Source organism: Cetorhinus maximus, chromosome 7 (assembly GCF_964194155.1).
Source record: "Cetorhinus maximus chromosome 7, sCetMax3.hap1.1, whole genome shotgun sequence".
Taxonomy (NCBI): Eukaryota; Metazoa; Chordata; class Chondrichthyes; order Lamniformes; family Cetorhinidae; genus Cetorhinus; species Cetorhinus maximus.
Genome location: NC_135885.1, coordinates 142,693,326 through 142,720,060, shown reverse-complemented (window position 1 = coordinate 142,720,060; position 26,735 = coordinate 142,693,326). Strand labels below are relative to the sequence as shown.

The following is a 26,735-nucleotide window of genomic DNA, read 5'->3' as shown; positions in this document are numbered from 1 at the left end:
ATAGGATAATTGGGTCTTCCTATGAGTTAAGACATGAGCAGCAGAGTTTTGGATGAGCTGAAGTTTACGGCAGAATGTGGGAGAGCAGCCAGGAGCGTGTTAAAATAGTCGAGTCTAGAGGTAATGCAGGCATGTCCTTCAAGGGAAGAGGGAATAGGGCAGAAATAAACAAGCGGGAGGCAGCAAAGCTGTATAATATAGTCATAATGTAGGTATCTTGTTGGAATCAATATATTGAATGGTTTTATTGGACTTTATTGAATTGGATTACAGGATAGAAAATGATGACAACCTTTGGCTCACTCTTCTCTGAGACCTTTAATCACTTCAGACTGTTTCATTTGTTGATCAGAGATAATCAGTTGGTGGAACTAATAACACAAAGTGGAGGCCATTGAGTTAACAATTCACAGAACAAGGTCATAAAAGATGCGGAATAAAGCGTCATAAAATTCAAATGCTTTGAATGTGCTATCACTTTGGTGATAATTCACATCTGATGTGCAATACTTACTCAAGTTCAACTAGTAACTCACACATTTTTCAGAATTTTCTCAATTTCATGTCTTCAGCATGAAGGACCACTCCAGAAGGGAGCCCTCCCTCCTTACGAACGAAAGTGTGCCCTTGTGCGTGAATTAGCGTGATGTTGAGAGATCTCGGGCAGAATCCCTCATTCCTGTATTTGACTAAAAGAGTGGGGTCTTCTCTTGTTCACCCTTTGAAGTGAAAATGACCATGTTTGTCATCTAGGTTGTTTGGTGGGGTTCCAGTGGGTGCTTGGGTGACTGCTAAGGCCGATCTGCACCTTCTGCTGTGAATAGGATAGGATACTGCAAATGGTTGAGTTTTGGAAGAGTTTCTGGTTTGGGATTTTCTCTCCTTGCCTCTTCTCTCTGCCTCTGATGTGCTCTTGTTTTCGAAGGAAGCCACACCGCTTTTCATTTGGTTGCGCCAGGTGCAGTGACCCTGGGGGAGCTTCTCCCAGGACTGGGAGTCGACATCAGAATTCCTAAGTGAAGCCTTCACAGTGTCCTTGTAGTGCTCCCCTTGACCCCAGTGAGAGTCAAATTCTCCATTGAAGATTCGCTTTGGTCAGCGAGTGTCAGGCATTCTGGCTCTGTGACCTGCCCAGCTCAGTTGTGACTGTCTCGGTATGGTGAGGATGCTTGGCATGTCAGCTCAGGTGAGCAGCTCAGTGTCTGGTCTTTTGTCCTGCCACCTGGTCTTCAGAAGCTCCTGAAGGCAGCTCAAGTGAAGGTGGTCGAGCTTCTTGGCACGACACTGGCACACAGTCCAAATCCTGCATGGAGAGGGCAGAGAGAGCAGGACTGTTGTTCTACAGACTTTGTTTAGTAGGCAGGTTTACTCCTCTTCATTCCTAATCTGATGTACATTTGCTTTGATCATTCTTGCAGTAGCTGGGACACTTCCTCCCAGAACTCTCAGTCCCTCAGTTATAATAAGACTCTTGTTTCTGGCGTTGTGTGTAGATTTGCCAGAAAGTTGTAGCTGAATAGCAGCTGCTTTAATGCAGTGTTCCCTCTTGTTTTTTTTTTTCTTGGCTGTGCACAGCCCCAGTCTGTCTCCCTGGCAACAGTCTGAGGCTGAATCAGACCATTTGCAATCTTGGCGTCATATCTGGCCCCGAGCTGAACTTCCGACCACATATCTGCACCATCACTAAGGTCACCTACTTCCTCTTCTGTAGCATCACCTAACTGTGCCTCTGCCCCTGCTCATTTCCTGCCGATACCTTCACCCACACCTTTGTCACATCTAGACTTGGTTATGATCAGGCACCCCTGGTTGGCCTCCCCCCATCCTGCCCTCTGTCACTCTGTAGCCTGTGTCCTACTCACATCAAATGCTATTCACCCATCACCCCTGTACTCACTGACCTGCACGGGCTCCTGGTTAAGCAACATCTTAATTTTAAATTTCTCATATTTGTTTTCTAATCCCTCACCCCCCTCCCTATCTATGTAACCGCCTACAACCCTGTGAGGTCTCTGTGCTCCTCCAATCCCAGCCTGTTGTGCATCCCTAATTTTCTTTGCTGCACCATTGGTGGCCGTGCCTTCAGCTGCCCTAAGATTGGGAATTCCTTCTGGATTCCCTCCGTAAATCTCTCTGCCTCTCGACCTCTCTTTCCTCCTTTTCAGACACTCCTTAAAACCTACCTCTTTGACCAAGCTTTTGACCCTCTGCCCTATATATCTCCTTATGTGGCTTGGTGCCAAATGTTGCTTTGTAATGCTGCTTGTGGTGTCTATTCGTTGTTTATCACACTGCACGGTACATTCCGAGTTGCTGAGGAATCATTGCATTTAAGCTGCTGCACTTGTCAATGTGGCAGTCTTTTACTGTTGGGAAAACAGATAGTTACATTGCCTGAAATAATAACGCATGCCCTGAGCAAACAGAGTAAAAGTACATGTAGATGTTTTGCAAGTCCTGTCATCGTTTTGACTTGTGCTTCTGGGAAATCAAATAAAGAAATTCTGTCATTTTCATGGAACCAGGAGCTTGAAAGTGTTTGTGAATCTGAGAACGCTCGTCCCCAACACCAGTGAACTCCATCTGCGTGTATCCTGTCTACGTTAATTGGACATTGTGCTCTGATGGGCATAGATCAGATTTAGCACAGTCTGACAGCAGAATCCTCCATCACAGGGAGTAATACCTGTCTTTGTAAAATAGCATAACAGCCAGCTGACAACTGAGTGGGACCCTCTGCAAGTGTGAGAGCATCATGTAAATATGTGCATTGCAGCTAAGTCTGCCTCTGTAACCTCCTCCAAGCCTATGTCCCTCCTAGATCTCTGTGCTCCACCATTGATGGCCTTGCCTTCAGCTGCCTGGGCCCTAAGCTCTGCAATGCCTTTTCTAAACATAGGGACAGGACAATGTTCCGCCATTCAATGAGATCATGCTTGAACTATGACTTAACTCCATATAAACCTCTCTGCCACTCAACCTGTTCCTCCTCCTTTAAGATGCCCTCCATGATCAGTGGTCCAATCCTTTGGCCAGACTTCATGAAACGTTTTGCTATGTTGAAGGTGTTACATACATCGAAGTAATAATTGTTGAAGGTGATATCAAGGTGTACCGGTGATGTCACTGGACTGGTAATCCAGAGGCCCAGGTTAAAGCTCTAGGGACATGGGTTCAAATCCCACCACGGCAGCTGGTGGAATTTAAATTTAATTGATAAAATCTGGAATTGAAAAGCTAGTCTTGGTAATAGTGACTATGAAACCATTGGTTCACTAATGTCTTTTAGGGAAGGAAATCTGCCATCCTTACCCAGGTCTGGCTTACATGTGACTCCAGACCCACAGCAATGTGGGTGACCATTAACTGCCCTCTGAAATGGCCTAGCAAGCCACTCGGTTCAAGGGCAGTTAGGGATGGGCAACAAATGCGGGCCTTGCCAGCGACGCCCCCATCAAAGAAATAAAAAAAGGCCTCTAGTCAGTGATGAACTGCATTTGATGTCTCCTCTTGGGAGATACCTTTCATCCACAAGTTGAAGTGAAATACTGTGTTATTCCCAAATGCATTGCTTTAGATGATTGATTTTGCAATGTCTCTCTTTGGTAGAATGTTTCTAATGGAAATCGCTTCTTCTTTGTTAGCTACACACTGCTTTCCCTATGTGAAGAAACGCATTCCTGTCATGTACCAACAACATATTGACCTGAACCCTATTGAGGTAGCAATCGATGAAATGGGCAATAAAGTGACAGAACTGCAAACATTGTGCTCCTCTTCAGATGTCGATATGATCAAGTTACAGCTGAAACTCCAAGGCAGCGTCATTGTACAGGTGATTCCTCTTTCTTCAATTATTTGTGCATAAATATAAAACACGATAACCTCTCCATATTGGGAGCAGTTGGGAATTTGCCCTCAAAATGTGTTTCAAAAAGTGCTGGTTAGTTTACTGAACCATTTGCTAGTTTTGTTGGAGGACACTAGTTAGTTTCTTGGTGAACTGAGTGTTTTTTGATCTGCAAAAATGTTTAAAAGGTGCCAGTGCGCCTGGGAAAATGAACCCAGTTTGAAGAAGGTTCCAGAACCAGCACAATCGACGGAATCCTGACGTGGGGGCGGGGCCTGACCCAACAAATTGAATCTTGAACCAGCGGAAAACACGAATGTAATAGGTTTTGGCCGTAACTTAGCTGTATTTAAAATTCTCCGATCTTTGGGGCCATTTCAGCTTATAACACAACCAGCATAGTTTCAATGCAATCTTGGCAAAATAATGAACTGCAGCAATTGGGAACTGAACTGAACAGCAAATTTGGGATTTACAGGCGAGGTGTGGTATGCGGTGTTTGTTAGCTAGCCTGGGCTTCCAGCCTTTCAGTTGTTCATTGTAAAACCCAGAGAATAATGTACTTTGGAACAATGCAATGAGAGAGAGTCAGTGAGAAGAAGTTAGACCCAGATTTGCTACAGGCATAGTAAAGAGCCAGAACGGCCAGACAGAGAGATGAGAGTTGACAGCAGCATGGGAAATGTTTTAGATTTTTACCTGAAAGTAACTGTCCATTATCAATAATGTTAGCAATAAAATCATGAAACCTCCATAACATTTTTGGAACTGAGGTGACAATTTTTAAAAATATATTTCGAGCAGCGATGAATGATGACTGGAATAAAGACAGCACATAAAGAATGCTTTTATAAATGTATTTAGGTAGCGATGTATGTGGCTCAGTTGGCAGCACTCTTGCCCCTGAGTCACAAAGTTCCTGCTTCAAGGAGCTCAAGGCCTACGAGGTGGTGGAGGCTGAGAAGATCAGTGTTTCGAAGGGAAACTGGATTGGCAATATGCTTGCTGGGCTGCGAGGAGAGCGAGCAAGGGAACAGGACCGACTGGATAGAGAACTGACGTGGGCTCAATGGGCCGAATGGCCGCCTTCTGTGCCGTAATGACTCTTTGGCGCCAAGTCACCACCCCAGGACTTGAGCATACAAGTCAGGCTGACACTCCTGGTGCAGTACAGTCAGAGATGCCAACTTTCAGACAAGACATTAAGCTGAGGCCCGCCTGCCCTTTCGGGTGGATGTAAGAGGTCTCATGGCAACTATTTCGAAGAGGAGCAGGGGGCATTCTCCCCGATGTCCTGGCTAATATCGATCTGGAAAGCACTTTGAGGTGCCCAGTGCTCATGAAAGGCGCTATATAATTGCAAGTCTTCCTTTTTTTTATTCAGAAAGTTATATTATCCAGAGGTGTAAATATTTAGTTTGATATATAAATATTAACATCTCTCTCTAATATAAGGGACATATATATCTATATCTCAAGATATAATTATACCGGGATGGTAAGAAGCTGTGTGTCTGTGTGAATTTGATCACGTGAAAAATGGCACAATTTTTGCTATAGTTATTGCAGTCACACAATAATGAGCGATGTTCTTTTACTTATTCCTATAGGTGAATGCAGGCCCATTAGCGTACGCTCGGGCATTCCTTGAAGAAACTAATGTGAAAAAGTACCCAGATAATAAATTGAAACAACTGAAGGGAGTGTTCAGGTAAGGCTGACATTTCCGAGCTGTTACAACAGAAGTGGATAAGATGCTATTTTAAGTTTAGGAGCAGGAGTGGACCATACAGCCCCTCAAGCCTGCGATACGATCACGGTTCATCTTGCACCTGAACTCCACTTTCCCATGTCCCTTTGTAAGTGGAATTCTTAAGCGTTGGTTGTGAAGAAGACACTGAGACTGGGATGCTATGGTGGAGAGTGTTTGTCGCTTGCCGCAGAGCTTACTTCTCCACTCTAACACCCCCCCGCCCAGTGCTAGCTGACTCTTTTTTTATACACACATCTGAGGATGATTGACTAACCAGTATCTAACACTTGTTCACGTTATTACCATAAACTGCGAGGTATTTAATGTGCATCAACAGAACCTGTTAGAAACATAGAGAGCAGGAGTAGTCCATTCGGCCCTTCGAGCCTGCACCACCATTCATTATAATCATGGCTGATCATCCAACTCAATAACCTGCTCCCGCTTTCTCCCCATATCCTTTGATCCCTTTCGCCCCAAGAGCGAAATCTAACTCCTTGAAAACATACAATGTTTTGGCCTAAACTACTTTCTGTGGTAGCGAATTCCACAGCTCACCACTCTCTGGGTGAAGAAATTTCTCCTCATCTCAGTCATAAATGGTCTATCCCATATCCTCAGACTGTGACCCCTGGTTCTGGACTCCCCCACCATCGGGAACATCCTTCCTGCATCTACCCTGTCTAGCCCTGTTAGAATTTTATGGGTTTCTTTGAGATCCCTGCTCGTTTTTCTGAACTCCAGCGAATATAATCCTAAGCGACTCAATCCCTCCTCATATGTCAGTCCTGCCATCCCAGGAATCAGTCTGGTAAACCTTCGCTGCGCTCCCTCTATAGCAAGAACATCCTTCCTCAGATAAGGAGGCCAAAACTGCACACAATATTCCAGGTGTGGTCTCACCAAGGCCCTGTATAATTGCAGCAAGATACCCCTGCTCCTGTACTCGAATCCTATCGCTATTAATGCCAACATGCCATTTGCCTTCTTTACCGCCTGCTGCACCTGCATGCTTACCTTCAGTGACTGGTGTACAATAGTAACACCCTTGATTCCCGGAGAGTTCAAAAATCTGTCTGCTCCAGCCTTGGATATATTCAACAATGGAGCATCCACATCCTCTGGGGTAGACAGTTCCAAAGATTCACAACCCTCTGAGTGAAGAAATTGCTCCTCATCTCAGTCCTAAATGACCAGCCCCTTATCCTGAGACTGTGCCACCATGTTCTAGGTTCCCCAACCAGCAGAAACAATCTCTCCGTGTCTACCCTGTCAAGCTCCTTCAGAACCTTGTATGTTTACATAATATAAAGAGCAGCAGAGAATGACTGAAAGGTTAATCAGGAGAAAGAAATTAGAGTATGAGAGGAAGCTAGCTAGCAATGTAAAAACGGATAGCAAGAGTTTCTACAGGTATTTAAAAAGGAGAAGATTTAGTAAAGTGAGTGTTGGTCCTCTAGAGCGTGACAGTGGGGAGTTACTAGTAGATAATAAGGAAATGGCGGAAGAAATGAACAAATATTTTGTTTCTTTGTTCACTATAGTGGATACGAAAAACATTCCAGTAATAGCTGCAAATCAGGAGGTGAACAGGGGAAAGGAACTTGGTGAAATTGAAATCACTAGGGAAATGGTACTGAGCAAATTGATGGAGCTGCGGGCTGGCAAGTCTCCGGGTCCTGATGGACCACATCCTAGGGTCTTAAAAGAGGTGGCTAATGAGGTAGTCGATGCGCTGGTGTTAATTTTCCAAAATTCGCTAGATTCTGGAAAGGTTCCATCAGATTGGAAAGTAGCAAATTCTATTCAAAAAAGATGGAGGCAGGAAACAGGAAACTATAGGCCAGTTAGCTTGACGTCTGTCATGAGGAAGTTATTAGAATTGATCGTTAAGAATGTTATAGCTGGGCACTGAGAAGAGCCCAAGGGAAGAATCAGCATGGTTTTGTGAAAGGAAAATCATGTTTAACCAATTTGTTGGAGTTTTTTGAAGGAGTAACATGGGCTGTGGATAAAGGGGAGCCTGTAGATGTACTGTACTTGGATTTCCAGAAGGCATTTGATAAGGTGCCACATTAAAGATTAAGACGGAAAATAAAAGCGTATGGTGTAGTGGGTAACATATTAGCATGGATAGAAGATTGACTGGCTGGCAGAAAGCAGAGAGTATACATAAATGGGTCTTTTTCTGATTGGCAGGATGTGACGAGTGGAATCCCACAGGGGTCTGTACTGGGGCCTCAACTTTTTACAATTTATATCAATGGCTTAGATGAGGGGAGTGAAAGCATAGTAGCTAAATTTGCAGATGACACAAAGATAGGTAGGAAAGTATGTTGTGAAGAGGACATGAGGAAGTTGCAGATGGATGTAGATAGCTTGAGTGAGTGGGCAAAGATCTGGCAAATGGAGTTTAATGTGGGAAAATGTGAAGTTGTTCAATTTGGCAGGAAGAATAAAAAAGCAGAGTATTACGTAAATGGAGAATGGCTGCATAATTCTGAGGTGCAGAGGGATCTAGGTGTTCTAGTACATGAGTCACAAGAAGTTAGTATGCAGGTACAGCAAGTAATTAAGAAGGCTAATGGAATGCTATCCTTTATTACGAGCGGGATTGAACATAAAAGTAAGGATGTTATGCTTCAGTTATTCAGGGCATTCGTGAGACCACACCTCGAATACTGTGTGCAGTTTCGGTCTCCTTATTTAAGGAAGGATGTAAATGCGTTGGAGGTGGTTCAAAGGAGGTTTACTAGATTGATACCTGGAATGAGTGGATTGTCTTATGAGGAAAGGTTAGACAGACTGGGCTTGTTTTCACTGGAGTTTAGGAGAGTGAGAGGTGATTTGATTGAAGTATATAAGATCCTGAACGGCCTTGACAAGGTGGACGTGGAAAGGATGTTTCCTCTTGTGGGTGAGTCCAGAACTAGGGGGGCACTGTTTTAAAATTAGGGGTCACCCTTTTAGGACAGAGATGAGGAGAATTTTTTTCTCTCAGAGGGTTGTGTGACTTTGGAACTCTCTTCCTCAGAAGATGGTGGAGGCGGGGTCACTGAACATTTTTAAGGCAGAGGTAGATAGATTCTTGTCAGGCAAGGGAATCAAAGGTTATCGGGGTTAGATGATAATGTGGAATTCAAAACAGAAGATGATCAGCCATGATCTTATTGAATGGTGGAGCAGGCTTGAGGTGCCGAATGGTCTACTCCTGTTCCTATTTCCTATGGTCTTATGTTTCAATGAAATAGCCTCTCATTTTTCTAAACTCCAGAGAATATAGGCCCAATTTACTCAGCCCCCTCATCCCAGAGACCAATCTAGTGATCTTTTGCTGTACCGCCTCCAATACAAGTATATCCTTCCTTAAATATATAGACTAAAACTGCATACAGTACTCAGGTGGAATCTCACATTGCAGCAGGACATCCTTACTCCTGTACTTCAAATCCCTTGCAATAAAGGCCTGCATGTTATCTGCCTTAACTGCTGATTAGTGTGCATTGACAGGTTCCTTACTGTGTTCACAGGCAATTTGTTGACGCTTGTGGGCAAGCCTTGATTATAAACGAGCGTTTGATCAAGGAAGATCAAGTTGAATATCAAGAGGAAATGAAGGCAAACTATAGAGAAATGGTTCGTGAGCTGTCCAAAATCATGCAGGAACAGGTGAGTTTGACATGGAGCAAAATCTGTCTCATGGAAACCTCCTGTATTCCTAGAAGACTTATATTTTCCCCAGTGCATTTCCTTGTTTTCCCAAAGGCAATGCTGCTTCAAACTCTAACTCACAGAATGATCGGAGATTAAGTATTTGATTGTAAGAAGATGCTAATATACCGTGTTGGAACTCTCTGGGCTCTGTTAGAACACAGAAGCATTCACAAATCTATCAGGGTCAAAAGCAAGATTGCTTCATCACCCATTCATCCAGTTTCCACATTCAGATAGAATATTTGCCTCATCCTGTAAATCATAGAGCAGTGAAGGAGGCCATTCAGCCCACTGTGCCTGTGCTGGCTCTTTGAAAGAGCAATCCAATTGGTCCCACTTCCCCCTGCTCCTTCAACATAACCCTGCCGATTTCTCCTTTGCTTTAAGAAGAAACATAGTTGGGGATGTTGGGAGCAATTATCACTGGCGTTTGTTGTACCTGTGATTCTTAGAAACCCATTTTCTGAAAACTCTGTCTTCTAACCTGCCAGATCGCACATCATTCAAGCAAATTCAGACTGGGTGCAGTATGCAGAATTACTGTCTCTGTGTGCCGATAGCCCCAAAGCCAAGAGTTACCTTGGCACCGCAGGTTAATCTTCTCTTGCACTTGTGCGTTTCAGCCACATCTACTTGATTCATTCAGATTAACCTGCCTTTCATTGTGTGTTCTTTCATTTTGAACACAAGGGTCAATAGACATTAATGGGCAGAGAGGTCATGGGAAAATCTGGCACCCAGAATAAACATGAGTCAATGTTCTTTGCAAATCAGTTGCTATTTGGCACGACGCCTCATAATTCTTGTCTGTAAAGGAGTTTGTAACTATTTGATTTTAACATCAAGGTAAGTATCATAGAATTCGGAGGTATGATGACTCCAGATTGAAGACTTTTACCTTTCTCCTCTTTCTAGAGAAAAAAAGATGAAATCTTTTACTTGCCTCTTGCAATATGTTCTTTTATTCATTCTGTTTCTGTATGGTAAAAGTTACTGAATGCCAAAAGAGGGAAAAAAAAGCTGTCCACAAACTCTGCATTGAATGATCAGTGGTCCCATCTCCAAATGTCTTCAGGCCGTGTGTCAGTCAATCCTGGACAACCATTGTAAACCAAGACAATTTGACTCTCCAGTTCCAGATTTATAAATGCACCTGGGCTTCCAGTTTCTACTGAGAACAGCCCAGCTCCTGTTAATTCCATGTTATGTTTTTTATTGTGGGAGTCGTTAGGCCTTTTTTCCCCCAGTTTGTATGCAAAGTTGGCTTTTTTTTTGAGTGCTAAGGCAAGTGCAATTGCAAGTTGTATTTGCATTGGCAGGTCCCTGGAGTGGAACTGTTTTCACACCTTCACAGCATACTTCACAATTACCAGGAATTTTTTTATTATTCGTCACGGGATGTGGGCTTCGCTGGCTGGGCCAGCATTTATTGCCTATCCCTAATTGCCTATGAGAAGGCTGTGGTGAGCTGCCTTCTTGAACCTCTGCAGTCCATGTGGTGTAGGTACACCCGCAGTGCTGTTAGGGAGGGAGTTCCAGGATTTTGACCCAGCAACAGTGAGGGAACGGTGATATATTTCCAAGTCAGGATGGTGAGTGACTTGGAGGGGCACTCCCAGGTGGTGGTGTTCCCATGTGTCTGCTCTCACTGTCCTTCTAGGTGGTAGTGGTCGTGGGTTTGGAAGGTGCTGTCTAAGGAGCTTTGGTGAGTTTCTGCAGAGCATCTTGTAGATGAGTTTCTGCAGAGCATCTTGTAGATGGTACACACTGCTGCTACTGTGCGTCAGTGGTGGAGGGAGCGAATGTTTGTGGATGTGGCGCCAATCAAGCAGGCTGCTTTGTCCTGGATAGTGTCAAGCTTCTTCAGTGTTGTTGGAGCTGCACTCATCCAGGCAAGTATTCCATCACATTCCTGACTTGTGCCTTGTAGATGGTGGACAGGCTTTGGGGAGTCAGGGGGTGAGTTACTCGCTGCAGGATTCTTAGCCTTTGGCCTGCTCTTGTAGCCACAGTATTTACTGATGATTGAGAGTAGGCTGATGGGGTGGTAATTGGCCGGGTTGGATTTGTCCTGCTTTTTGTGTACAGGACATACCTGGGCACTTTTCCACATAGCCGGGTAGATGCCAGTGTTGTAGCTGTATTGGAACAGCTTGGCTAGGGGCACGGCAAGTTCTGGAGCACAAGGCTTCAGTACTATTGCTGGAATATTGTCAGGGCCCATAGCCTTTGTAATGTCCAGTGCCTTCAGCCATTTGATATCATATGGAGTGAATCAAATTGGCTGAAGACTGGCATCTATGATGCTGAGGACCTCTGGAAGAGGCCGAGGTGGATCATCCACTCGGCACGTCTGGCTGAAGATTGTTGCAAATGCTTCAGCCTTATCTTTTGCACTGTTGTGCTGGGATCCCCCATCACTGAGGATGGGGATATTTGTGGAGCTTCCTTCGGTGAGTTGTTTAATTGTCCACCACCATTCACGACTGGATGCAGCAGGACTGCAAAGCTTAGATCTGCTCTGTTGGTTGTGGAATTGCTTAGCCTTGACTATCGCTTGTTGCTTATGCTGTTTGGCACGCAAGTAGTCCTGTGTTGTAGCTTCACCAGGTTGACACCTCATTTTTAGGTATGCCTGGTGCTGCTCCTGGCATGTCCTCCTACACTCTTCATTGAACCAGGGTTGATCCCCTGGCTTGGTGTTATTGGAAGAGTGGGGGATATGCCAGGCCATGAAGTTACAGATTGTGGTTGAGTATAACTGTTTTTTGCTTGCGGTTATGTAAAGGGGCCAATTTGTATGTGCCTTGTGCGGGACTTTTGGGTTCCCGCACAGATTAGAGGGAACGTTGCTATATCCTGTTCTTTGTTGAACATATTTTTGCTTTCCCCAGGAATACCAGCGATAATCTTCCGGCATAAGTTCCATGATGTCGCCGCACATAGTAACGAAGGAATATTAAACTCGCAGCTTCCTTGCATCTGTGGGATTGTCCTCTTGGTCTCCTATAGATGTCATGCTGGAAGTCAGCTTGGTTAAAGGGGCTCAGGTAGCAGGAGTGGGGTTAGTTTGGTAGCTTTCAGTGTTCCATTTCTTAATGCAAATACCAACGTACCCTGCTTAGCACCAAGCGTACGGAGAAAAAGACACCCCCAAGGTTTTTGACAGACCCAGTTAATTTAAACAACAGACTTCTCCTGGGAGCATTGGTAACGTTATCACCGGTCCCAGGTTGCTAGGTCCTAGCCTCTGAGGGTTATTGTTTTGGGGAAAGAAAAAAATGGTTTTCGATAAATTCTCTTCACTCTCTGATTGGGACCTCGTCAAAATTCTGACTGGCGGGTGTGGGAAATTTTGTAATTTAAGCATAAAAATGATAACTTTGCTGGGTCTTTTCCAAACATGAGTGGGTCATCGTGTCACAGGACCTTCCATTTAAGAGTGAGATGAGAATTTTCTTTCCTTTGAGGTTCATTAGTATTTGGAATTCTCTTCTCCAGTGAGCAGTGGAGGCTAGGCCAATGAATATGAAGGCTGAGTTAGACAGATTTTTGATCGACAAGTGAGTCAAGGGTAATGAGGGACAGACAGGAAAGTGGAGTTGAGGCCACATCGGATCAGCCATGATCTTATCAAATGACGGAGCAGGCTCGAGGGGCCGAATGGCCTACTCCTGCTCCTAGTTCTTGTATGAGTGACCATTTAACAAAGCAGCCAAACTAAACTCTTGTCAAGTGTCCTGGTTCGTTGAGTGACCTTCAAATGTATTCCTTCTACCCAAACATTATCATTTTTTAACCTTATTTGCTTCAGTCATTTATATCAAAGTTTGCCATATTTCATTTGGCCAATTGATTGTTCAGAAGTAAAAGCAGAAAATGCTGGAAGTACTCAGCAGGTCAGGGATCATCGGTGGAGAGAGAAACAGAGTTAACGTTTCAGGTTGCAGACCTTCAGAACTCATTTAGCTGTCTTGTAGATTTAAAATGGACCCCAAAAAGAAAAGAAGAATCTATAAATTCAAAAGAGTTTTGATGAATAATAATGGTCGGAATGTAAATTCAGGGAGGTCTTGTGGTGCCGTGGGCAGTGACCCTGCCCCGGAGCCAGAAGCTCTGGGTTCGAGTCCCGCACTGGGACTTGACGGCTGACGAAGGTGCGTTCGTTCTGCGGCCAAACAGGTTGGGTATCAACTTGTAAATCCTCCCAATATTCCAGTGGTAGGCGGTAAGAGGGGGAGCCATGCTTGATGTGGAGTGGCGCCTCTCAAGCTACAGCCTCTGGTGACCTGTTCCAGGAAAAACTAGCTATGGTAGTAGGCCTAAGCACCTAATCGCTCCACCACTAGCGGCTGTGCCTTAAGTTGCCTTGGCCCCAAGCTCTGCAGTTCCCTCCCTAAACCTCTCTATATATAACACAAAAACAGAATTACCTGGAAAAACTCAGCAGGTCTGGCAGCATCGGCGGAGAAGAAAACAGTTGACGTTTCAAGTCCTCATGACCCTTCGGCAGAACTTTTTATCTCTCTATATATATCTCTCCTCCTTAAAATCTACCTGTTTGACTGGGCTTTTAGTCACTCGTTCTAATATCTGCTTATGTGGCTCAGTGTCAAATTTTAGAAAGAAAAGAAAGACTTGCATTGATATAGCGTTTTTCACAACCACTGGACATTTCAAAGTGCTTTACAGCCAATGAAGTACTTTGTTGAAGTGCAGTGCCTGATGTAATGATGGAAATGCGGTAAGAAGCTCCCACAGACGGCTTTGTGATAATGACCAGTTAATCCACTTTAGTGATGTTGATTGGGGAATAAATATGGATCAGGACACCAGGGATAACTCCCCTTCTCTTCAGATAGTGCCAGGGCACCTCTGATAGCACAGCACTCCACTCCCTCAGCACTGCACTGGAGTGTCGACCTTGATTTTTGTGATCAAACGCTGGGCTGGGATTTGAACCCGGGACACACCCACTGAGCCACAGCTGGCATTTAATAATCAGACAAAACGGCTGCGTATGGCTCCTTTAAAGCACCTCGGGTCGTTTTTTGCCACATTAAAGGCGCTATATAAATACAGGTGGTTGTTTTAGAATCTGCTCAATTTCCCTTGAAATAAAAACTGGGCCGTTTCTGTGAAGAGGATTGCCAGATTTACTCCTGAGTGGCGAGTTCAAACTCTACACTGTTCGGTTGCGTGGGAAAAGATGTCAATTCTGGAACTGAATGGTGAGGCCTGTGAAAGGTAATGACTGGGTGTCGAGTACGGAATGGTGCTGAACATTAAATCTGCCAAAGATTTGGCACCTGAGACTAGAGAGAGGGTGTTACTCCCTCTCCTCCACGTTATCAAGCCCTCTGGCTGGAATCCAGTAGAGCATGTTAACAACAGTCTGTCTTGTGCATTCGAAAATCGGGAGTTTCTCCTCTCAGCCTGGAGCTAGAAGCAAATTTGCTGACAACATTAATGAGGACAGCGCCTTGATTTTGAAACATCTCTCCGTCATTTTTTTTTTAAGGAGTCCTTTGTTAAATTTCCATAGAGTTTTACAGTGCAGAAATAGGCCATTCAGCCCAGCTGCTCCATGCTGGTGTTTATGGTCCACGTGAGCTGCCTTCTACCCGACTTTGCCGCACCCTATCAACAGAACCTTTGATTCCTTCTTCCCTTGTGCTTATCCAGCGTCACCTGCTCCTATCTCTCATGTTATTAGCCCTTTCATCCCAGGAATTAAACTCGTGAACCTTTGTTGCACCCCCTCTAAATCAAGTATATCCTTTCTTAGGTAAGGAGACCAAAACTGTACACTGCACTCCAGGTGTGGTCTCACCAAAGCCTTGTACAATGGCAGAAAGACTTCTTTAACTTTTTACTGTAACCCCCGTCAATAATAGCAAACGTACCATTTACCTTGATAAAAACAAAAAACTACTGCGGATGCTGGAAATCCAAAACAAAAACAGAATTACCTGGAAAAACTCAGCAGGTCTGGCAGCAGCGGCGGAGAAGAAAAGAGTTGACGTTTCGAGTCCTCATGACCCTTCGGCAGAACTGAGTAAAGTTAGGAGAGGGGTGAAATATAAGCTGGTTTAAGGTTGGTGTGGGGGTGGGGTGGGGGGAGAGAAGTTGGGGGGTGGAGGGGGAGTGGTTGTGGAGACAAGCAAGCAATGATAGGAGCAGATAATCAAAAGATGTCACAGACAAAAGGAACAAAGAGGTGTTGAAGGTGGTGATATTATCTAAGAGAATGTGCTAATTAAGAATGGATGGCAGGACACACAAGGTACAGCTCTAGTGGGGGTGGGGTGGAAAGACTGACGACAGGGTATTACAGTTATAGATTTAAAAATAATGGAAATAGGTGGGAAAAGAAAAATCTATATAAATTATTGGAAAAAACAAAAGGAAGGGGGAAGAAACGGGAAGGGGGTGGGGATGGGGGAGGGAGTATAAGATCTAAAGTTGTTGAATTCAATATTCAGCCCGGAAGGCTGTAAAGTGCCTAGTCGGAAGTGCGCGGGAGATGGGCCGGACACGGTTGAGGGCCCTGTCAACGACCGTGGGTGGAAAACCTCGGTTAAGGAAGAAGGAAGACATGTCAGAGGAACTGTTTTTGAAGGTAGCATCATCAGAACAGATGCGACGGAGGCGAAGGAACTGAGAGAATGGGATGGAGTCCTTACAGGAAGCGGGGTGTGAGGAGCTGTAGTCGAGGTAGCTGTGGGAGTCGGTAGGCTTGTAGTGGATATTGGTGGACAGTCTATCATCAGAAATTGAGACAGAGAGGTCAAGGAAGGGAAGGGAAGTGTCAGAGATGGACCATGTGAAAATGATGGAGGGGTGGAGATTGGAAGCAAAATTAATAAATTTTTCCAGGTCCCGACGAGAGAATGAAGCCGCACCGAAGTAATCATCAATGTACCGGAGAAAGAGTTGTGGGAGGGGGCCGGAGTAGGACTGGAACAAGGAATGTACCACATACCCCATAAAGAGACAGGCATAGCTGGGGCCCATGCGGGTACCCATAGCCACACCTTTTATTTGGAGGAAGTGAGAGGAGTTAAAGGAGAAATTGTTCAGTGAGAGAACAAGTTCAGCCAGACGGAGGAGGGTAGTGGTGGATGGGGATTGTTCGGGCCTCTGTTCAAGGAAGAAGCTAAGGGCCCTCAGACCATCCTGGTGGGGGATGGAGGTGTAGAGGGATTGGACGTCCATGGTGAAGAGGAAGCGGTTGGGGCCAGGGAACTGGAAATTGTTGATGTGACGTAAGGTGTCAGAGGAATCACGGATGTAGGTGGGAAGGGACTGGACAGGGGGAGAGAGAAGGGAGTCAAGATAACGAGAAATGAGTTCCGTGGGGCAGGAACAGGCTGACACGATCGGTCTGCCGGGACAGTTCTGTTTGTGGATTTTGGGTAGGAGGTAGAAGCGGGCCATCCGAGGTTGGGTGACTATCAGGTTGGAAGCTGTGGAAGGAAGATCTCCAGAGGAGATAAGGTCAATGACAGTCCTGGAAACAATGGCTTGATGTTCAGTGGTGGGGTCATGGTCCAGGGAGAGGTAGGAGGAAGTGTCTGCGAGTTGACGCTCAGCCTCCGCGAGGTAGAGGTCAGTGCACCAGACAACAACAGCACCACCCTTGTCAGCGGGTTTGATGACAATGTTGGGGTTGGACCTGAGAGAACGGAGTGCAGTAAGTTCAGAGAGAGATAGATTAGAATGGGTGAGAGGAGCAGAGAAATTGAGACGTCTATAACTGTAATACCCTGTTATCAGTCTTTCCACCCCACCCCCACTAGAGCTGTACCTTGAGTGTCCTGCCATCCATTCTTAATTAGCACATTTTCTTAGATAATATCATCACCTTTAACACCCCTTTGTTCCTTTTGTCTGTGACATCTTTTGATTATCTGCTCCTATCATTGCTTGCTTATCCCTACAACCACCCCCCACCAACTTCTCTCCCCCCACCCCACCCCCACCCCCCAACCTTAAACCAGCTTATATTTCACCCCTCTCCTAACTTTACTCAGTTCTGCTGAAGGGTTATGAGGACTCGAAACGTCAACTCTTTACTTCTCCGCCGATGCTGCCAGACCTGCTGAGTTTTTCCAGGTAATTCTGTTTTTGTACCACTTACCTTCCTTGCCGTACCTGCATGCTAACTTTCTGTGGTTCTTCTACAAAGATCTTTCTGAATTCCAACATTTATTATCCTCACCTTTTAGAAAATATTCTGTTTTTCTGTTCTTTCTACCAAAATGGATCATTTCACATCTCCCCACATTATAGACAATCTGCCACCTTTTTGCATGGTTTCTATCTCTTTCCGACTGCTTTGCATCCTCCTCGCAACTTCAGCAAATCTGGATATATTATCCTTGATCTTCTCATCTAAGTTATTGATATGCTTTGTACGTAGCTGAGGCCCTCGCACAGATACTTGCAGCACTCCAGTAGTTACATCCTGTCTTCCTGAAAATGACCCATTTATTCCTACTCTGTTTTCTGTCCATCAACCCATGCTAATACATTTACCCTCAATCTCGTGAGCACTAATTCTGTGCAACAGCCTCTTGTGTGGCACCTTATCAAGTGCTTTCTCCGAATCTAAATACACCACATCCACTTGTTCCCTGTTATTTACCATGTTCGTTCCATCCTCAAAACACTCCAATGGATTTGTCAAGCACAGTTTCACTTTCATAAAAGCACATTGACACTGCTTGATCTTATGGTGATTTTCCAAGTACCCTATTACCATGTCCTTAATAATAGACCCTAACATTGTCCCCGCTATTGAAGTTAGGCTAACTGGCCTATAGTTCCCTGTTTTCTCTCTTGCTCCTTCCTTGAATAGCATGGTTACATTTTCTACCTCACTCCCCACTGGGAACTGTTCTAGAATCTAGGGCGTTCTGGAAGAATAAAACCAATGCATCAAACATTTCTACAGCCAACACTAGGACGTAGGCCATCCGGGCCAGGGAATTGATCAGCTTTTAGTCCCATCAATTTCTCCAGTACTTTTTCTTTGCTAATATTAATTAGTTAATTACTTTTTTGAATTACCGGGGAGCTTGGTAAGCCTAGAGGGACACAGAACATTTGGTCATTAAGGTCTCTGGATTTCCTTATTCTCCATTATAATTTTTCATTTCTCTGCCTCCCTAATTTAATTTCTCTGATCACTCCCTTTTCACACAGATTGTAAGCGCTTTTGCGGTTGATTTTAATATTTTTTGCTAGTTTACTCTCTCATTCTGTTCCAACACTCTTTATCAATTCCCTGGTCATCCTTTAGCTGGTCTTTCTTGATAGTTGTAACGTCTCAAATGTATTATTTTTTTAAGTATAAATAAGCAAATTGTCGCATTCAACCATGTCATGCCCAGGAACACTGAAATAGACTGGCTCCTTTCCATAGGCAGAGAGGGCAAATCGACTGGGAACGCTCGCATACACCTCCTAATAAATAGCAACGTCAGAATCCCAGAAACTGATGGTTGTCTTCTCCATCCTGGCTGAGGATTTTATTTGGCTTGGGGATGTGTCGAGCAGAGGAAGTGAGACAATTGAGACACACAAGGAAGAACTAACTTTTTGCTTTAACTGTTTAATATTGGTCAGTGATTGTCTTCCCATCAAAACATGGCAACACCTTCAACTCCTTTGTGTGCATTTCCCAATTCTCTTTGTTTTTTCTCTTTAGACAGGTAAAATTTTGATGGTCACTCTACTTGATGGTCAAAAGATGATTTTATTACAATAATTGATGTTTAGTGATTTTTCTCTTTATTGTGAATTTCAAAAGAAGAGCGTTTGGTATTGTAGCATTTGGGAATAATTGTCCTGCAGGTATCTATCGAGCAATTTGAGGAGGCCAGATTAAGACTGGTCTAAAATGTAACAGGTACATTGTATTAAGTAGATTCTTTTACTAGATGTATTAATTCTGAATTCTACATTGTTAATGTAACTGCAAACCTATCTTTGCAATTTCATCAAAGATTTGGGCAGGAAAGACTTCATTTTTTTTTGCTGCCCCCCCAAATTATAAATAAGAACATTGAACAAATGTATTATGATCCACACCCCTCCTCGCAGGACATTTTAATGATCAGAATGTAGGCACCTGAAACCCCATTTGTACAATTTCCTGTATCTCAATAATATAAGATTGATGAATCCTGTGAAAATGAAAACTAACCAGTGTATTTTCTCATTTTCTATTTCTCTGAACGCTGCCCTCATGTAATGTGAGCAGATTGGATGGTAATATCACAGTTGTGAACTCGGGAAATGCATGACATCAGTGTGTGTGTGTGTGTGTGTGTGTGTGTGTGCGTGCGCGCAGCATACTGAGAGTTAATCTATAAATTGAGTTACGCTTTTAAGAGAAACTTTGTGCAAACGAAAGAAACCGCTTGCTGCTCATTTACGTATTTGTGAAAATTCCCCGCTAGGCTGTGCTCCTTTTCTTGGTGTCTTTTTTTTTTAATGTTGTGCTTTTCTTGTTAAGATGTCGCCAGAGGATGACGGAATGAAGATCAATCTCCTGCCTAACTCATATCACATCTTCAATGCAATCAGCGGAACTCCAACTGGGACGACTGTTCAGGGAATTTCCAATTCCTCCTCCATGGTTTAAAAGTTCACAAACGCAGAACGCTTTTCATCGGCATATCAAATCATTCCTGCATGTATTCACTCAGGACACTTTGAAAACCCTTAAAAATGGGATGCGGGAAGAGTTCGGACTAAGTCGTGACACCCAAGATAATGAAGCCGGCTAGGTCATGGAGCCAAAGGAAATCATGTTTGCACATTTTAAGCTCTGCTTCGGAGAATGCATTTGAATTTTACCAGTTCTCTGAGAAGCTTTGCTAGTCTGCATTTTATTGTACAGTTTTTAGAATTCAGTGTTGGAATTGGGTCCATGGCTTTGCTATAAGAACCTATCTTAAAAATATAGACTTTGTATGTTTAATATATTGGAAAACAGGGAAATAATGTTACCATCAATATTTTTGCTGTTGGTTTACACTTTACCTGTACATAATTATTATAAAGATGTTAAAATGAGGGGTGGCATAAGGAAGATATATTTCAGATAGGATATATATCAAGCACAACAAAGCAGCAACATTTGAAATTATAGTTTCCATTTATTAAAAAAAAGAAATGGTTGAGTATTATAGATTCTATGCTGGTTTACATGGGTTTATATATTAAAAAAAAAAGGACAGAATTGTGCGGTTGCAATACCCTCAGATTCAGATCAAATTCAAACTGTCTTGTGAAAATACTTATGCATGTAGCTTTGTCATTTTCCACTGCTGGATTTAGCCCTGGTGGTGATGCTGGTATTCTGTCACAGTGCATTAGTGAGCCTGAATGTAAGATGCATTTGTAATTATTCAACTGTACAGTAATTATCTGTGCTCGGGGCAGTCTGATCACCAAGTGCGTGTAGCTTGCTGTACGCATTCAAGTTTGTAGTACAGTATTTTCATGATGTGCAATGTTGAATAATGTAGAAATTTCGCCAGAGACCCAGCTTTACAGCTTTGCCTTCAATAAAAACAAGAAAGCGTTGGTGAGGGAATGTGGGACTGGGATACCTTTACCTTCTCCCGCAAACGCGTACAGTATATTTTACAAATGTGCTTTGTTTATATTCCTGTACATAATTGAGTGCAATATTGATCATTATGCATTATACCAGATGTATACAGTCTTTGTCACATTTTGATTTATAGAATGTTACATAGCGAGCGTCCTTTTTTGTTTTGCCAAAGTGACAGGATATTATCAGCAATCACTTATCATGTTTTCTTTGTTTGGGGGTGGGTGGGGGGGCACCTTTAACTTAAATCATTTTCCCATTGGATTTGTTTTGAAAAAGCTTAATGAGATTTTATATTTTGGGGGAAAGTCAAAGTTTTTAATATTATTTAAACTGGAACTGTTGTCCTGCTGTATGTAAATTTAAATTTGTTCTCTTGTACAACTGTAATAAGTTCAGCTCATTTGTTTTTCTGCAGTTTCGTTTTGTATATGTGTGACCTCAGGCCTGTCCGATAAAAGCAGGTTCCGAAGTTTCTTTAACTTCATTGTTTGCTGTTTGGCTGTTTTCCGATTTATTTTTGCGTTCCCTCCTTGTTTAATGATTGATTTAAATTGTTGTTGGAAGAATTCTGAACTCAGTCGGGGGGGTAGCTACTGCTGGAAATGGGACACAATTTCTTCCTTGGACGGTATTCAGCAGTTCTAATGTGGACCTAAGGATAGGTGCTTAAAAAATAAAAATTGTGAATGGTGGGAACTGCAGATGAAAAGGGAGATTAGGGTGTCCCCATACACATCACTGAAAGCTTACATGCAATAAGATGTACCAGAATGATACCAGAACGGAGAGGCTATAACTACCAGGAAAGATTGACCAGGCTGGGACTCTTCCTCAAATAAAGAAATGACTGAGGGATGACCTGATAGAGACCTTCAAAATTATATAAGGGTTTGAGACGGTAGACATGGAAAGGTTGCTGCAATTTGTGGGCAAGACAAAAACTAGGGGTGATCAACGTAAGATATTTATTAATAAACCCAGTCGGAAATTCAGGAGAATCATCTTTACCCGGAGAGCGGTGAGAATGTGGAGCTCCCTTTGGCAGGGAGCGATTGAGGTGAGTAGTATTGATACATTTGAGGGGAAGATAGATAAACACGAGGGAGCAAAGAATAGAAGGGCATGCTGATAGGGTGAGAGGAAGAAGGGTGGGAGGAGGCTCGTGTGGAGCCCAGATACCAGCGTGGACCAGTTGGGTCAAGTGGCCCATTGTCATGCTGTACAGTTACATAGATCGCATTGTGTAAGTCAACCTTTGAAACTTCAAAAAACCCGTCCAAAAACCGGGGTTGACTGATATGCCAAGTATAAAATGTGACTGCCTGCATTGTTGCAGGAGGATCTATTTATGCCCATGGGCTCCCATGTGCGGTCTGTTCTCTGTGGGTGTGCCTTAACCTCACATGAATCCTCTTGGCAACACTGCCCGTATCCCCTGCTTGATCTCATGCGCTGACATATAAAGCAGGTATGACCCTAAACATATATCTCAGCTGAAAAATTGAGGCCTACTCCGAATGTGAGTATAACCCTAAACATAGCTGAAAAATGGGGCGGTGGGGGGAGGGGGGGTCGACTTATATGCCAAGTATAGGCCTAAACATGTATCTTGGCGCTAAGAAATAGAACATAAGGAATAGGAGTCGACTATTTGGCCCATCGAGCCTGCTCCGCTATTCAACAGGATTACGGCTCATGATCTTGTGTTTCGATTTCCACATTGCCATCCACCTCCAATAACCTTTGGTTCCCTTGCCTAACAAGAATCTATCTACCTCTGCCTTAAAAATATTCAATGACCCAGCCTCCACCGCCTTCTGAGGCAGAGAGTTCCAAAGTCACACAACCCTCTGAGAGAAAAAAATTCTCCTCATCTCTGGCCTAAAAAGGTGACCCCTAATTTTAAAACAGTTCCCCCCTAGTTCTGGTCTCACCCACAAGAGGAAACATCCTTTCCACATCCACAATGGGATTGCTTTATATGCCTGGTCAACTTGTATGCCTAGACCTTCGCTAAGTATCTGGTGTTTTGTAAGTGCATGACTCAAGCTAAAGATGGTATCATTAGGACAGGAACTACAAGCCAAAAGGGTTATAATGATAACAAAACACAATATAAAAATAGACATTAATGTAATCATTAATATATCATTATCTCAATTTCATGCGTTAACAAAATTAATAGAGATAATTTCATAAACTGAAAGATTGGAAGCCTCTTGTTTCCTGGTGAATGACTTCAGCGCACTTGTCGCTGTCTCCCATACACTCGGCTAAACTTTACTTTTTTTCGCGAGTTGTGCATATGGTGAGGGAAACGGTCTGTAACGTGAAATACACCAAAAGGAAATAATGGGATTAGATGAAGGGAGTAGATAAATCATCTTACTTTAATAACAAAAAGGAACTGATTTTATTTATTTATTCACAAGATGTGGGTGTCACTGGCAAGGCCAGCATTTATTGCCCATCTATAAGCGTCCTTGAGAAGGTGGTGCTGAGCCAATGCCGTGAGTGCAGCTGAGTGGCTTGCTTGGCTATTTCAAAGGTCAGCCACGAGTCAAAAACATTATTGTATGTCTGCAGTTGCATAAAGTCCGGAACAGGTTTTTGGAACAGTCTGTTAGTTTCCTGGTCACCATTTCTTAATCTCGATTTTTATTCCAGATTTATTCATTGACCAACTTTAAATTCCTCAGCTGCAACGGTGGGATTTGAACTTGAATCTACCGGACCATTAGTCCAAGCCTCTAGTCCACTGACACAACCATTACCTGATAATTACCTAATAAGGGTGTGGTAAATGTGTTGACCATTTGTGATTTAATGTTATTTAAAACCAATTTGCATAAAGTTTTTAAAAAACCTTGCATTTATTTAGCACCTTTCATGACTTCAAGTCATCCCAAGATGCTTTTACAGGCAATGAAGAATTTTGAAGTGTTGCAAGGTAGGAAAATCTGAACCAAATGGAAACTTGCAAGGGTCAGTAATTTAACAGTATTGAGTCAAGTGCAACCATAACTATGTAACCATACTAAGGAAGTTATTACTGGATGCAGACCTAGGAAAAGAGATCATTAAAAAATTTTATAACACAGCAGTTGATAAAGGCTGAGTTATTTAAATCCCAGAGGGAAACTTGAACAACTGTCATAACCTATATTTTCAATTGTTATGTTTGAGATGCAGCTCTGAATTCAGGAATAAGACCGCCAAGCCTTGAGGTTTTTATATAAAACTAAGTTAACCATTTATTAATTTAACAATAAATTAAATACACGTCGACAAATTGCTACCATAATAACTTTTTACAAATCCCCAAATTAATCACTCCCAGGTAAACCTTCATCAAGGCAACAGTAACCCATGGACTTTAAACAGACACCAGGCAAAATACATTTGACCTTGCAAATTCAAAATGAGGTCCCTTTCAATTTGCAGGCACAGTTGTTGGCTTACAGGCTGTTTAGATCTTACATGCCTCTGCCCTGCACTCACAGACTCCTTTCTGTTTATACCTAGCTTCCTCTTTGAATGTAAATTTTCCAATGTATTACTAAGTTTTTAAAATTTTACCTCTCCTAACAATAATCCTTTCATTCCACCAATTTTATCAGTAATATAAACACATTGCTTGGCATCTCCTACTAGGTGCAAGATTTTACCCATTCTTTTGAATGGTTTATTCAACTAATGCAAATTTTACTTTACCTTTTACTCAAGTTTATCTAATTAACATCTCAAACTGTGATACATCAAAGCACCCAGACTAGCTGGCTTTAATCCAGTGAAAAGACACACATAGACCCTACTACGAGTCTAAAAATAATTTCCAGTAACATTATACACATTAATATCTCTTCATGACAAAATGTCCTGAACAGGTACAGAAAATAAGCAGAAAGACTAATAGAATGCTGGCCTTTATATCTAGAAGGCTGGAATACAAGGGGGTAGCAGTCTTACTCCAGCTGCACAAAGCCCAAATTAGACCACATCTGGAGTTATTGTAAGCAGTTCTGGGCACCACACTCTCAGAAGGAGATATTGGCCTTCGATGGAGTGTATTTTAAAACCACGGTTGATGGGGTTTTTGTGGGACAAGGGTTATCAAACGTACATGGGGCAAAGACGGGTATCTGGAGAAAAGAACTGTGACTAGCATTTTTTCGAGTTGAAGTATTCCCGCTCTTTAACAATCAATCTGTTATAATTGCTGTAACTCTGTGGATAATGGGAAGCAAACGTTCCAATTCTCTGTCGTTTTGAATTTGCGGCCCCCAGCAGTTCAGCATGTGACTTGCCATTGCACCAAATGGCACCGACCCAACAATGTGAGAAATTGCCCGGGTATGTCCTGTCCACAGAAAGCAGGACAAATCAAATCCCACCCATTAGCGTCCTATTCAATTATCAGCAAAGAAATGGAGGCAGTTGTTGACAGTGCTGCCAGCAGCATTTACCAATAGCCTTCTCTCAGGTGCTCAGTTTGGGTTCCACCATGACCATTTGGCTCCAAATCTCATTTCAGCCATTGTCCAAACATGGACAAAAGAGCTGAAATTCCAGACATGAGGTAAGAGTGACTCCTCCTGACGTCAAGGCAGCATTTGACCGAGTGTGGCATCAAGGAGCCAAAAGTAAAATTGAAGTCTATGGGAATCAGAGAGTAAATTTTCAATGCTGGACTCATCGTCACTGGGTCAAATTCCTGGACCTCCCTCCCTGACAGCACTGTGGGTGTACCTACATCACATGGACTGCAGAGTTTCAAGGAGGTAGCTCACCTCCTTGAGGGCAATAAATGCTGGCCTAGCCAGTGACACCTACTACATCCCACATTTGTTTTAAATGTAGCCATTGTATGTGCGTTCCACTGCTTCCTGGTTTGTATGAATGCTCAAAGTAAAGATTAAACAAGCATATTTTAAAGATCTGAGATGATCCTAAATCTTGTAATCCCTTCCTGCTAATGTAAGCTGGTCAGTAATTTGAAGCAGCCAGCACAATTATAATAAACTAAACACAATTTTAATTGAAGTTATGAAAGTATAAATGAGGTTTTAGTTCATAAAAGGGATAACAATTAAAATATCTAACTGAGCTCTTTAAAACGATGAACAGCTTTGATAGGGGGTGGACGTAGCGGGGGACATTGTGGGGAAGATAGTCACTAATAAATCTGATAGGGAACTCAGCAGAAACTTCTTCACCCAAGGAATGGTGAGAATGTGGAACTTGCTACCACAGGGAGTGGTTGATGCAAATATCATAGACACGTTTAAAGGGGAAACTGGATAAACACATGAAGGAGAAAAGAATAGAAGCATATAAATTGATAGGGTGAGATGAAGTAGGGTGGGAGGAGGCTCGTGTGGAGCATAAACACCAGTTGGACCAAATGGACTGTTTCTGTAAAGCATTAAATTTTATCCCATGACAAAGGACTACCTCTGCTGTAGGCTACAGACCGTGCTGATTGCAATAAAAGCGTGAATTGTTTAACTGAATTTCTGCTTACTGTGCTGTCCTGTGTTGTACACTGTGGTCTGATTGCAGCCATAGATAAGGGCAATAAACACAGAATCCACTTTAGAGTAATTATACATAAACTATAACCCCTCTTTTTTCAAACAGTGTTACTCACTTTCAGGACAAATGAAATGGATTTCTCTGGGAATTAATTTATATGCAGAAGTGCTGATGAAGAAAATGAAAAGAAAATGTTAAAAATTATTAAGGTAAAAACCATTGGGCAAATATTTTAAAAATATTATCCA

At 43.0% G+C, this 26,735-nt stretch overlaps 1 protein-coding gene across 2 annotated transcripts in view; it reads left to right on the top strand.

Annotated features, from left to right (window-relative positions):
• The window catches only part of LOC144683047 (dedicator of cytokinesis protein 9-like), a 304,955-nt gene extending 283,524 nt beyond the window's left edge, over positions 1-21,431 (top strand). For both annotated transcript variants that reach the window (XM_078546055.1, XM_078546054.1), the window contains exons 50-53: positions 3,645-3,835; positions 5,461-5,561; positions 9,134-9,272; positions 19,843-21,431. In XM_078546055.1, the coding sequence (XP_078402181.1) occupies positions 3,645-3,835; positions 5,461-5,561; positions 9,134-9,272; positions 19,843-19,971 (560 nt within the window). In that variant the 3' untranslated portion in view covers positions 19,972-21,431. The remainder of the gene's footprint in view (positions 1-3,644; positions 3,836-5,460; positions 5,562-9,133; positions 9,273-19,842) is intronic.
• Positions 21,432-26,735: the final 5,304 nt, after the last annotated feature.